The sequence below is a fragment of the Haemorhous mexicanus genome, chromosome 1, assembly GCF_027477595.1.
Source record: "Haemorhous mexicanus isolate bHaeMex1 chromosome 1, bHaeMex1.pri, whole genome shotgun sequence".
In the NCBI taxonomy this organism is placed as follows: Eukaryota; Metazoa; Chordata; class Aves; order Passeriformes; family Fringillidae; genus Haemorhous; species Haemorhous mexicanus.
This window is the reverse complement of record NC_082341.1, coordinates 60,950,694-60,962,843: the sequence shown is the minus strand read 5'-3', so window position 1 is coordinate 60,962,843 and position 12,150 is coordinate 60,950,694. Positions and strand designations below refer to the sequence as shown.

Below are 12,150 nucleotides of genomic sequence, written 5' to 3'. Positions count from 1 at the left end.
AGTTCACTCTACTTAACAAAAATACACTGATGGAAAGACAGCATTTAGATTTTCATGAGAAGTGAAAACGTACGGAAAACATTATTTCTTCAAACATTCCAATCAAATCTTTACACCTGGCAAACAAGCAGGAACCTTCAGAACTGAGCGGAAACACAGCCAACTTACCAAAAAAGTATGCGCAGAATGTTTGCGACCAGCAGCACCAGGCAGACGTAGGTGGAGAAGCCCTCCGCGTTCTGGGTGCGCCGAATGTCCCGGTACTGGGGGATGTAGGGCACGACGCCGCCGAACACCATGGTCCCCGCGATGACCCACGACACCAGCTGCTGCACGGGCACCAGCAGCCACTCCAGGCCGCCCGGCTCCATGCCGGGGGCGCGCGGGGAGGCGCTCAGGCTGAGGGATGCCCTCAGGCTGAGGGTGTCCCGCCGCAGCTCTCCGGCCGGGGCCGGCTCTAGCCACGGGCGGGCTCCTGGCCGGGATGCGGCACCATGACTGCGCCCTCTCACGCTGGGCCCGGACCTGGGGAAAGGGATGGGGCGTGAGCCTGGCTCTGCCGAGGGCGGCTCCGGCCGCTGCCAGCCAGGCGCTGGCGAGCCCGGACCACCGCCCTGCCGCGGGCGGGTCGGGGCCGCCCCCGCTCCAGCCTCAGCGCCGGCCCCAGTCCCAGCCTGGCGCCCCATAGGGGAAGCCCGGCCCCGGCACGGCAGCCGCGCCGCTCCATCGCTGAGAGCGGCCGGGCAGGGCGCGGACACGCGGCTCCGCCGCCACCCCCGCCCGGCCCCCGGGTCGTGTCTCCGAGGGGGCTCCTCCGCCTCCCCGGCCCACCCGCGCTCTTCCCGCCCCGCGGGCAGGCACGGCCGCCCGCCCCGCACCTGCTCCCCGAGCTCCGGCCGCCGCCGCCTCCATCCCCCGGCGCCGCTCCGCGGGCGGGCAGCGGCGGCCGGGGCGGCCCGTGACGCACCGGGAGCGGCCCCGCCTCCGCCAATGAGCGCCGGGGCCGCCCCTTCCTCCGGCGGGGAGCGGCGGCGCCGGGCCCGGGCCCTCCTCCCCTTTCCACCGCGGTACTGGGACGCGGTGGGTCGCACCGGGGCACCGTGGGCGACTCGGTGCCGGAGGGGGCTCAGCTCCCCCGGGCGCACCGGGGCGTCTTCTCCTCCTCGGGCTGCGCTGAGCCACCGCCCCGGGTCCTGCTCCCCTGGAGTTACGGAAAATTCCGTCGTGCCTCGTGGACAAGGGGGAACGGCTTCAAACTGAAAGGGAGTAGATTTAGATTAGATACTAGGAAGAAAGTCTTTGCTTTGAGGGTGGTGAGGCACTGGAACAGGTTGTCCAGAGAAGCTGTGGCTGTTCCATCCCTGCGAGCGTTCCAGGCCAGGCTGGACTGGGGCTCTGAGCAGCCTGGCCTAATGAAAGGTGTCCATGGCAGCGAGGTTGGAACTAGATGGTCTTTAAGGTGCCCTCCAACCCAAACCATTCTATGATTCTGTGATTTCTGTGGCTCTCTGAATTGCAGTGGCTGGGGAGGGAAATCATGCATCTTCTACCCAAAGTAGGGCAGACCCAAAGCGACCAGGGAGCCTCTACTGCTGCTTGCACTGGGCCAGGAGAGGACAAGTGCTGCACACAGGTGTTGTGTGGAGAATAACAGCGTGCACACTGCATCCACCTCCTTCAGCCACACTGAAAAGGATGGATCATCCACCATGCATCCAAGTGGCTACACAGCTGTCCTCAAAGCTTGTTCCTTGGACTCCCCATATTGCTATCCCAGACATGCTTCCTTCTATCTTATTAGTAGAAGGAAGGCTGCTCATCCCCTGCTGCTCATCCAACAGGTAGGAAATGAGATGGATTTTCCTGCATCTGAGTGATGTATGATTTTGTGTCCTATAGCAGCAACTGCAAAAGGTTTTTGTGAGTGTTAAAAGGGAAAAGAGCTGAATTAAAAATAGAAATGTTAGTTTCAGGATATCAGAAGCCTTTTGTTTACTTCCTGCATAGCAGCACCTTGCTCAACTGCAACCATTTCTTCCACTGGGCAATTCTTGCAGCATACGAGCACATGAACCTGCACATTACCACTGAATGTATTTGTCAAAGACATTCTTGGAGTACCATCACACAAATATCCAACACAGCCTCCTATGTAGATCAGGTGACCAGTGATAACATTGAGACTTAGCTTTCCTACAAGGACGTAGCAGCTCTGCTACTTGAACAAAGCTCAATTCCATTATAGAGAGTTGACAGTTTGATTGCTGAAGTTAAAAATACATAGTGGATGTTATGAACTCTGACTTTTGGATGAGGATCCTGAAGTTCCTGATGTCATCGCATCTGACTCACTCAGAGACACTATAACAACCAAATTATGTATAAACTGCATTATTTAAAACATTTTATTATTTAATGGTTCGTATTTCGTGTTTCACATATGCATTATCATCAGGCAGTTATGCCAACTTCTTTACATGCTTTCCTTGGAGCCCTTAGCACATTATTTTTCCTTAAGCACAATGGTCTAAACAAATTGCAAGTTGAAAATAGGAGTAGCCCAGATTAGAAAGTCCATTTTTTTTCATTTAAATATGTATTTTGAGAAATCATGAAGAAATTGTCTTGAGAAAACAGGTATTTTAAAGTAATGGTTACCTAAGAAGACGAAACTATCCAAGCTGCCACCAGATCTCCAGGTTAGCTTTCAGAATTATTCCAGGATACACTTAAGTCTATTCAATAACAAATCGTATACAATATTCAGATTCTAAAATACTTAACTGGAAGCAGACAACTGCCTAAATTTAGGTTGTTTTCCCTTACTTGAAACTGTAAAGGTAAAAACTCTGCATTACAGCACATTGCTGTGTGAACACAATTCAGTTCTGGTCACTAAAAACATCCTAGTTGTTCAGGAGTTAATCCATGGATGTCAGCTAAACTGACCAGTGACACCAGACACTGAGTAGGAGGAATGACAGGCTGGCTGAACTCCTCGGGCTGAGTAGCTGCCAGCATCAGGAAGGGACCTTTCAGGTCTCAGGATATCTAAAAAGCCAGGCTCAGGTTTTCTTGGTAGTGGTGCCATCCTGAGGTGCTTGCTGCCTCCAGCGTAGCATCCTGCCAGGTACAGGATCACCCAACCACAGCAGACCCAGCAAGACTCCAGCAGGAGAGTGTGCTGGAAGAAATTTATCTAAACCTGAGGTGATTACAGGTGATTGGAGAGAGAGAGTCTTGCATCATCAAGGAAAAGTTCCGCAACCTGCAGGTCTGAGTGCAGTCACACAAGAATGAGCCTTGTGAGGCTTCATATGAAAGCAGACTTCTTTCTCTGGGAGACAGTAACTGAGAGGGAGCTCAGAAGGACTGCCCTCTTGATGTAAAAGCAGAGCCTACCCTAGAAAGAGTACTGCTTCACTGCCAGACAGCAGTCCTCTGTTTCAAGTGAGGAGAAAAAGGACAGGTGTATTTATTTTTTCACACAAACTGGCAAAATTCCCCCTTAGGGAAAAACCCTCTATTTGCTAGAGCGACATGACCCATTCAGAAAACAGAAGCAGACAAAGTTTCACACCAGATCTTTGAAGACTAAATTAATCTTTGTAGGACATCTGCTGTAGGAGAATTGAAATTGATTATGTGAGCACCTCTAGCCACCTAGTTATGAAGTAGCTTCTAGCAGCTAACAGAGTAACAATGTAGTCCCCAAACCTCCAAACATCACGAGAACTTTGATTTATTTTAGATTAAGAAATCTGGTAAGAAATGTTCCGTGGTTTAAGCAAGCTGAAAATGGTGAACGGACGTGGGATGTTTTCAAAGGGCTTTTTAATGTTGGTAGACGTAGTAAAAATTACTATATAAGGTTTAGTTTTTGCAAATAGGTCCACTGACTTAAAAAAAGTAAGCAGAGCCCCTTTTCTACACTTGGCTCCATATGGCAGTGTTCCTACCAGGATGACACTGGCACCAACAGGACACAGGAATGAACCACCCAATGGACCAGATTCATGACAAGTCTTAGCCATCTCTTTGCAGTTTTTTACAGGAGGAGGAGGAGGAGGACAGCTGTTGGTACTTTACTTGTAGTCACTGCAGTAGCAAAAATAGCAGATTGCTGCAAGTCTCCCAACCAGTCTGTTTTTCTGTCAATTGATTTTTGAAAGATGAGTATTAAGATTATTTTATATTCTACATTACAGAAATGCTGATGCATAGAAGCAAGCATATGAAGTCCCTGCAAGACCCTGCTAAAGTGCAGATAAGCTCTAAGTTACTTCTTGAACACATTGCACAATAAAAGGATAAAATGAATCCCTATGGTAGCCAAATTCCCTTCAATTATCACATTATATATCTCATTCTACAACTACAGCCATGGGGACATTAAAAAGAAATATTCACTGTACTGTTCATAAAACAAGTAAATGGGTTTTAAGTGTCTTGAAATTGGCCATTCCTACCATAATGTATTATCACTAAATCAGCTGTCCTCTTCTCCATTTTTTGATTTTTTTAAAGCAACTCTGCTGCAACTGGTGGCACAAGCTGCCTCCTGGCCCCTCCTAGCACGGGTGAGCCCCTGTTTTGGCAGCTGATGGGCAGAATCAAGCTAGCATTAATAGGAGATACAGTTTTATTGCATTTTCACCACTCTTCCTTTTTCCTTGTGAGCTGGTCTTTGCAAAGAGAGCAGTGAATATCAGCATCAGTGGAACACCCACCTGCCTGCAGAGGAACACCCTCTCCACTTCCAAGGAGGAGCTCTGACAAACAAGCCCATCCATGGGCAGTAGTCACATGCTTTGCAATGGGGAGCAGGAACCATGACCATGGAGGTTGATGACTAGACTCCTCTCTGTACTTGGACTGCTACCATCTCCACAGACAAATGGAGAAAAAGCCCTAAGGCAAACATGTCAGAGCAGGAATCAGCCTGGCAGCTGGCAGAGATACATGAACCCTTCTTCAAACCATTACAGCTTTGTAAACAATGGGCAAAGTTCAGAGTGGGGAAATAAACAAACAGCAGTCCTGGTTCAACTTTTTACCTGGGTAGCTGCTTACTCAGGTAAAAAGTTGAACCAGGACTGCTTAACCCACAGCCTGCTCTTCTGTCAAACAGGTCCAGCTGGCTGCAATTATTTCTTCCCCACCTGCTCTTGGGATGCCTTTGGTGTGTCCTATGGCATCAAGGTCACCTCAGTAGTTAGCTACATCAGAGGAGTCCACAGACAGCTCCTAATCCACCTGGATATGCTTGCCCATGTCCAACAATGCAGCCAGAAGTTCTCACCTTAACAACCTTCAGGAGCAGGAGTGCTTTCTCTTAAGAAGACATGTAATAGAGGAACGTCTCCACAGATGCGATCTGCACAGTGTGCCATGGGAAAGTACCATGCAGGCTCCATTCATCACTGATCCAATGCATGGTGCTCAGCATCAGAAGGGACAGATTTCTCTTTTTATTCCATCTAACTAAAATGGCTATTTTATTAAGTTGTTTTTTGTTGGACCTTTCTTGACATGATGCAGAAAGAGCTCTGTACCATCTCCCTCTCCCATGCACTTCACTCATCCCTGGGGCAAAATGCTCACTAATTACAGGATCAATTGTCTTCCACAAGAAGCTGCTGATACCTGGGAGTGAGCTGGGAAAGAAGGAGTGTGGTGAGTTGATCCTAGGCAGCAGTGAAGCCCCCACTGCCACTTGGTCACTCACTCCTTCCTACAGGATGAGGAAGAGAATCAGCAGGGTGAAGCCATGGGGAAAATATCTATGGGTTGATATAAAGGTCTTGTAGTGAATAAAAAGAACATAACTAAGTGATGCAAAGTCAACCACTCACCACCTCCCACTAAGAGATCAGTGCCCAGCCAGCCTCTGAGCAACAGCTACTTTGGAAGAAACTTCCTGCCCGCAGCCTGGTTTTATTGCCGAGTGTGATGCTGTGGGTCCAGCATGTCCCTTTTAACACCTGGGTCAGCTGTCCTGGCTGGTTCCCCTCTCAGCCTCTTGTGACCCCCAGCCTGTTTGCTGGAGGGGAGGACAGAGTGAGAAACAGAGGTGGCCTTGATGCTGTGCAACCAGAGTTCAGTGATGGCTAAAACACTGGTGAGCTGCCAGCACTGTTCTGGTCACAAACACAGCACTGTACAGGCCACTCTGCAAAAAGCTGATCCATCTTAGCCAACACAGGGCATGAAATGCAACTGGGGAGATCCTCAAGCTGCCTTTTTTGCTGAACAAGTGAGTGTGCAAATGCAGTGTCCAAAGTTATCCCTAGCCTACTCTGACTCATTTTCTCTCCACTGTGAAGTAAACAAGCAGAGAGAAAATAAAAATAACAGAGAAACTACAGCTTCATCATGATTCAAAATACCACCAGGTGACCTGGAGTCAGTAGCATTACAGCACCCAAACTGTTTTTTCTTTCTCTGTTTTAGGACAAGGACAAGTGCTCCTGGTGTCATTTGCACACTGTAGCACACACCTGGCTTGTTTCTGTTAGATAAGCTCAACATCTCTGGTACACTTAAAAACAGAACAAAACTAAATTAATGCTCTCCTTACCATGAGCAAAGAGTGCAGAATGGGGGGGGGGGGGGAAAACCCCAAAGACCATCTTTATTGCAAGAATAATACTTGAGTCGAGGAGAATTTAGACAAGACAGACACAAACACTGCAGACTGACTTTTCTGAAAGCTCAAGGAGCTGCAGTTACAGGTGGTTTTGCTTCTGCTGAATACAGAATCTATCGCAGAGAGAAAATTAACATCCTCGTGTGTCCTCTGAGCCACTCAGGCCAGCCCCAAAAGAGGGAGCAGCCTTGGGGACCCATGCCACTGCGCCTCTTCCCCAGTTGTGGAAGGCCAGATCTCCAGTGCTTCTCTGCTCAGCTGAGGCTTGTGCTACCTATGCTGGCAGTGTCCCTTGGCACCCTCTGGCCCCTCTATGCCCTTGTAATTTCAGATGCCTTTTGCTAGGCATGTTTGAAATATGCACCCAAATGTCTCCTGCTGGCAAACACCATGTGGAACACTAAATGGAGCTCATGTGGGAGGGCTTCCAACATTACCCAAGCTGCATAAAATACCTGTCATAACTCTTAGCTCCTCTCCTCTTCCACAAATGTCTCACAGAAGAAGCAGGCAGTCCACTGCCAATCAAGGTTTCAGTCTTAAGAGCATATTTGCAAAAAAAAATCTTTGTTTCAGTTGAGGAAGGGCAAGCTTTTTCACCCGACAAAAAAACCCAAAAAAACAAAAACAACAACAACAAAAAAATCAGATTACCACACTCTTCTCTTGGCTTTTTTTATTACTGTCATTGCTCACTGACCCACATCTTGCTGTTAGAGCATGTGTCCTACACCCAGTGTTCTCCAGTGTTGTTGACCAAATTTGCCCTGATCAACTCACATCTTACGCAACCATACTAAGTGCTTTCCATTAATTCAAGGTGAATTTAAACTGCCTGTACCAGGGAGACACTCCAGTTGCCTCCTCTGGGAAAAACTGTGTCTGAAGCTGGAAGGAAACATTAACATAACTGCAGTTTGGTCACAGGAAGTTTTACTCATTCTGGAAATGCAAAATGGGTATTTTCCAGTGAGCCACTCCTTCCTTACCCAGCTTCCAGCCTCTTCAGCACAGGCTCTGTTTATCAAATATTTTAGAAAAATGCTCTTTCCATCACGCACCACAGCACATGCCACGTTTAATATCTGTGCACAAAATCCTCATTCTGCTCTGGACCACGAGGCCCCTGGAAGAGAGCCATGCCAGGCTGTGGGATCTGAACATGTGAGATCAGCCTGTCCTTGTGCTGCAGGGGCTGCCCATCCTGCCCTCGCAGCAGAGCCTCGCCAGTCACACACTGCGTTTGCTTCCAGAAAGCTCTTCTGTGCACGTGTGAGGAGCAAGGCCACGGGGTGGTCTGAAGGCAGCCCCCAGGTGCAGTGCCAGGCATGCCAGCAGCAGGCCACCGGGCCAGGAAAACAGACCCTGCTCCCTCTCCCCCCAGGGAGAAACGCCTCCAGCTCCCTCCTGCAGCCTTTCAGAAGGTGAGCTGAGTGGTGAATACTCCTTCACCCGCACTATCCAAAGAAAATGGAACGAGGCTGGAGCAGAAAAAAGCATGGGAAGCAACTTCTCTTACCAGCCATGTCCGGGAAACATAGCTGGAGTTTTCTGGATCACCACATAATAACTCAGTCAACAGCTGCCGGGAGGGTGATTTCACAGAGCTGTGAATTACACACAGCTCTTCAGAGAGCCAAAGGATGCCACCAGCAACACCCAGCAGACCAGCCCCCAAAGTCACCTTTCTGCTGCTCCTGCATTTATCCCGGTGCAATAGCTCACAAGGAAAATTACATCCTGTGTTCTGTTACAGCTACTTAGCACTACATGATGCTCAGAGCATGCACTGAACATCTGATCAAGATTATCCTTAACCCTTTCAGTTTTCTTTCTGTAGATACTTGCAGAGTGGGGCTGGCTGAAATGTTTCACAATGAGGGGATTTGTGGGGAACAGTCCCAAAACTTTTATTAAAGAACATTTTTATTAAAGTTTGTAAAGAACACTTTCATTAAGGCAGTGCACCTCCATCAGGGATCAAGTTTCCCATGGCTGGAATTACCCTTTTCTCTTCGAAGATACAGAAGTTGAAATTTGAACCGTGAGCAAACACCCAGGCTTTTAATATTCACCTCAAATGACTTTGTCTTTCAAAAGAACACCAGCTGTCAGACACCACTGACCCGAATGCCTTTTTCCCCTGCCTGAGGCATTTGCATTTCACTCACCACATCTCTCCATGCTTTAAATAACAACTTGTTGGTCTACTGAGGTTACCATATGAAAGGAAAGCGATGCCTTCAACGGGAAGTACTTCAGTGGAGCAAGCTTTCAGTGAGCTGCATTGTGCTGAATCAAAAGATTGGGTAAATGTCAAAGTTTGCTACAAGAACCATCAGCACCATTTGGGATAGCTGCATATAAAAGCTGATGACCTAGCAAAGCCAGATTTTTTTCTGCACATTGTGTCCCTCTGAATCACTACTGCAAAGTGACACAAGAGAAGCTACCTGAGAGGGAAGGACCAAGCACAGCATGACTCAAAGACCCAGCCCAACAATTTGTTAGCAAAAATACCATGATTGTGCTGCAAGCACTAATTTGTGCCTAGCCCTTTTCTCTTCAGAGAAAACTTTTAGTATTGACCATGCCTCTGCCAAGAAGAAAAAATAGCAAACCCACAAAATTTGCAGTGCCATTTGCATCCTGCCTTCTGATCTGCAGCCAAACAAGCTGCCATGTTGCCCCAGGAGCACTTGCCTCCTTATCTCCTTCCAGGATAAATTCCTGTTTTCTCTCTTACCACACATGTAATATTCAGCTTCTCTTCAAGATGTCCTCTCTCTGGCCTCACCTCCATTCCAAAGCAGCCCTGAGCCAGACATGCTTCGAATATGTGACCAGAGGATTTATTACCCCAGTAAATAAAAATCTTATTTGTCTGTAAAGAGGGGGAAAGAGGCTCTATGTAACATCCAAACAGCAAGAGTAACGCATTTCTACAACAGTTCTTCTACCTCACCACACCACAGCCTTTACAGCACGGCAGTGAACTTGGAGCTTAGGTCTTATAAATGTTTCAATATACTTTTATGTCCTATGCTGCTACTCTGACTTCTCCTTCCAGCAGTGGAGGGACTGGAATTTCCCTAGGAAAGAGCAAGGGAAACATGCTTTGGATACCATTTCACTGCACACTGTGAAAAGTTCACAGCACAGGTCTGCAATACTGAAATAGGATGGAAGCAGATGGCACCTCAGCCTCAAGGTCACCCTAATTTTATTTTTACTTCATGTTCTTCATACCAAGAAGACATATTTAGACTGAAAGTGACTAACGTCTAAGCTTTTTACTGAAAGAAAGTAGCATAGAGCATATTTGGGAATGGAAAAAGAATTTGTTGTCAAATCTTCTCTTTTGCTCCTTTTTCAAACTTCCTCAGGACCTGTGTTTGTACTCATTGCCAAAATGAACTTCTTGTTATCCTTTTAGTAAATTAAGCATTCTTATTGCAGTAAATACTCCTATGAGCACTGGTGGTTTACTGGTTCTCAGCTAGCCCTCTGCTTTTGAAACAGAACAAAACCAAAGGGTCTTTGCTCAGCTTCCCTTAGCCCATGGGTGCATGCCCAACATGGGCTATGCTTTTAAACTATGGCTCATCTTACATCCCCAGATTTCAGACCCTGGAAATGTATGCAACAGCTCAATTCTGAACTTCTAAGCCCTCTGAGGAGGGAATGACTAGAGGACAGCAGAGCAAAACCAAGCATGCTAGTTCTATCCTAAGTAAATCCATTGTTAAGCAAAGTCTGTTTGGTCTTGTCATTTGTCTCTTCTATTCTTAGGCTTTCTGAAGTCTGGAACTTTTCCATGACTACTTTTAGCTTTAAAGACATTTCTGTTTTTATTTCATAAACCCAGCTGTGCACTATTGGCCTAATTCAGCTCCAGATCTGAACTAAGAGGGCCATTCACATCAGCTGCTGAGCCCACAAAGTAAAAGAACCAGACCTTTGAAGGGGAAAATGCGTGGTAAATATTTTTTAATCTCTTTGACACTTTTAATTGCCTGTCCTTCATTACTGTGCCAGCTGGATATAATATTTATTTTCTGTTTTGACCACACTGACCTACGTCACAAAAATGAGGAGCTAATTACAGCAAACCTTTATCAAGTCATGCTTGTTTTCAGCTGAACCCTAACCTGGCCATTGCCAAAATGTGGCACTACAAAGATACAGTGGGATTCCTGTGAATTGGTTGGCTGTATAATGCTTGCTCCTCTGCATTTCCAGCTGGTTCTTTATCCTTGCAAGCTCTTCACTACAAATAGGACTCTATGGCTTTGTTCAAGATAACTGTGCACAAGCAGACAGAGCCACTTTGACTGCCTCTGGGGCAAATACTGCTGCATGAGAGAGAAGCTTTTGTAGCTCTTCTGAAAGGAGGGAAAACCAGGAAGACTATGGCTGTTATCAGAAGTAAAACTGCAAAAATACTACAGCTCTACCTACTACTGCTACCTAGCATTAAAGGAAAGAATATTTATTATTGACAAATAAACAGGTAAGAAGCACCAGTTGTTCCTTATTACTTATGCAACAGAACAAAAAGGCTGTATGGTTGAAGCTAGTGGCTACATACAAAAGCAAACCCTATCTACATGCAAAATATTGTTCAACTTGTTTATCTAGAAGCTTCCTAGAGCAGGACACTCAAGCTTTGCAAAACATGCTTGATTTTTCTTTCTACAACAAGGACTACCTGCAAGAGAGGGGAAAAATAAGGCTGTACAGAGAAGCTACAATTATGGGAAGCAGGTAGCAATGCGGATTTGCTTTGATGCCAGAATTTCACCTCAGAGATTAACACACCCTCTCAAATGAGGTAGGGAAGGTCAAGAAGGAGAACAATTAAGTTTATTATGAAAGATTCTAAGTGGTAGACTTAGAGCAACTGAAGTAATTCCCAGCTCAGAATTTTTTTGTGGATGAAGACACATATTTGGCATATCTAGCATTTGTAATTACTCAAAGTAATTGACTAAGGTAATTTATTGCCTAACAGTGATATGCTCCTAACCATACAGACACAGTGAAATGAAAACCTCTTCATTTGCATCAGGCAACAGTCTCAGCATCCAGAAGAAAGACACCTCTGTAATAGATGCACTGGAAGCTTTTTTACGCTGTGCAGCCAAAAGCCAGGGATGACCTAGATGCTGGTGCTGCAAGAGGCACCATGCGACTCTTGCTGATGCCTTTGATGTTGTCTCGCTCGGCATTGCAGTGCAAGGAACTTCAACCACCACGGTATTTTTACCACTCCATCTCACAAAACTAATTGCATGGGGGAAAAGGAATCAAACCTTAAAAAAAAAAAAAAATTATAAGACCTCTTAAGATCAAACCTCGGCATCCTTATTTAGTTACAGCGGGGCGGAACGACGCTTTCTCCGGCAAATAAAGAACGGGTAGTGAAGGGCTCCCCGGCTGCCCGCGGAGCGCTGCGGGCGGGGCCGTGCGCTCTGTGCCCGCCCCGCCGCGCCCGCGGA

At 47.0% G+C, this 12,150-nt stretch overlaps 1 protein-coding gene across 3 annotated transcripts in view; it reads right to left on the bottom strand.

Moving 5' to 3' along the window:
• SLC66A2 (solute carrier family 66 member 2) overlaps window positions 1–965 on the bottom strand; it is a 67,597-nt gene extending 66,632 nt beyond the window's left edge. For all 3 annotated transcript variants that reach the window (XM_059851136.1, XM_059851144.1, XM_059851155.1), the window contains exons 1-2: window positions 879–965; window positions 169–525 (exon numbers count right to left, since the gene is read on the bottom strand). In XM_059851136.1, the coding sequence (XP_059707119.1) occupies window positions 169–371 (203 nt within the window). In that variant the 5' untranslated portion in view covers window positions 372–525; window positions 879–965. The remainder of the gene's footprint in view (window positions 1–168; window positions 526–878) is intronic.
• Window positions 966–12,150: the final 11,185 nt, after the last annotated feature.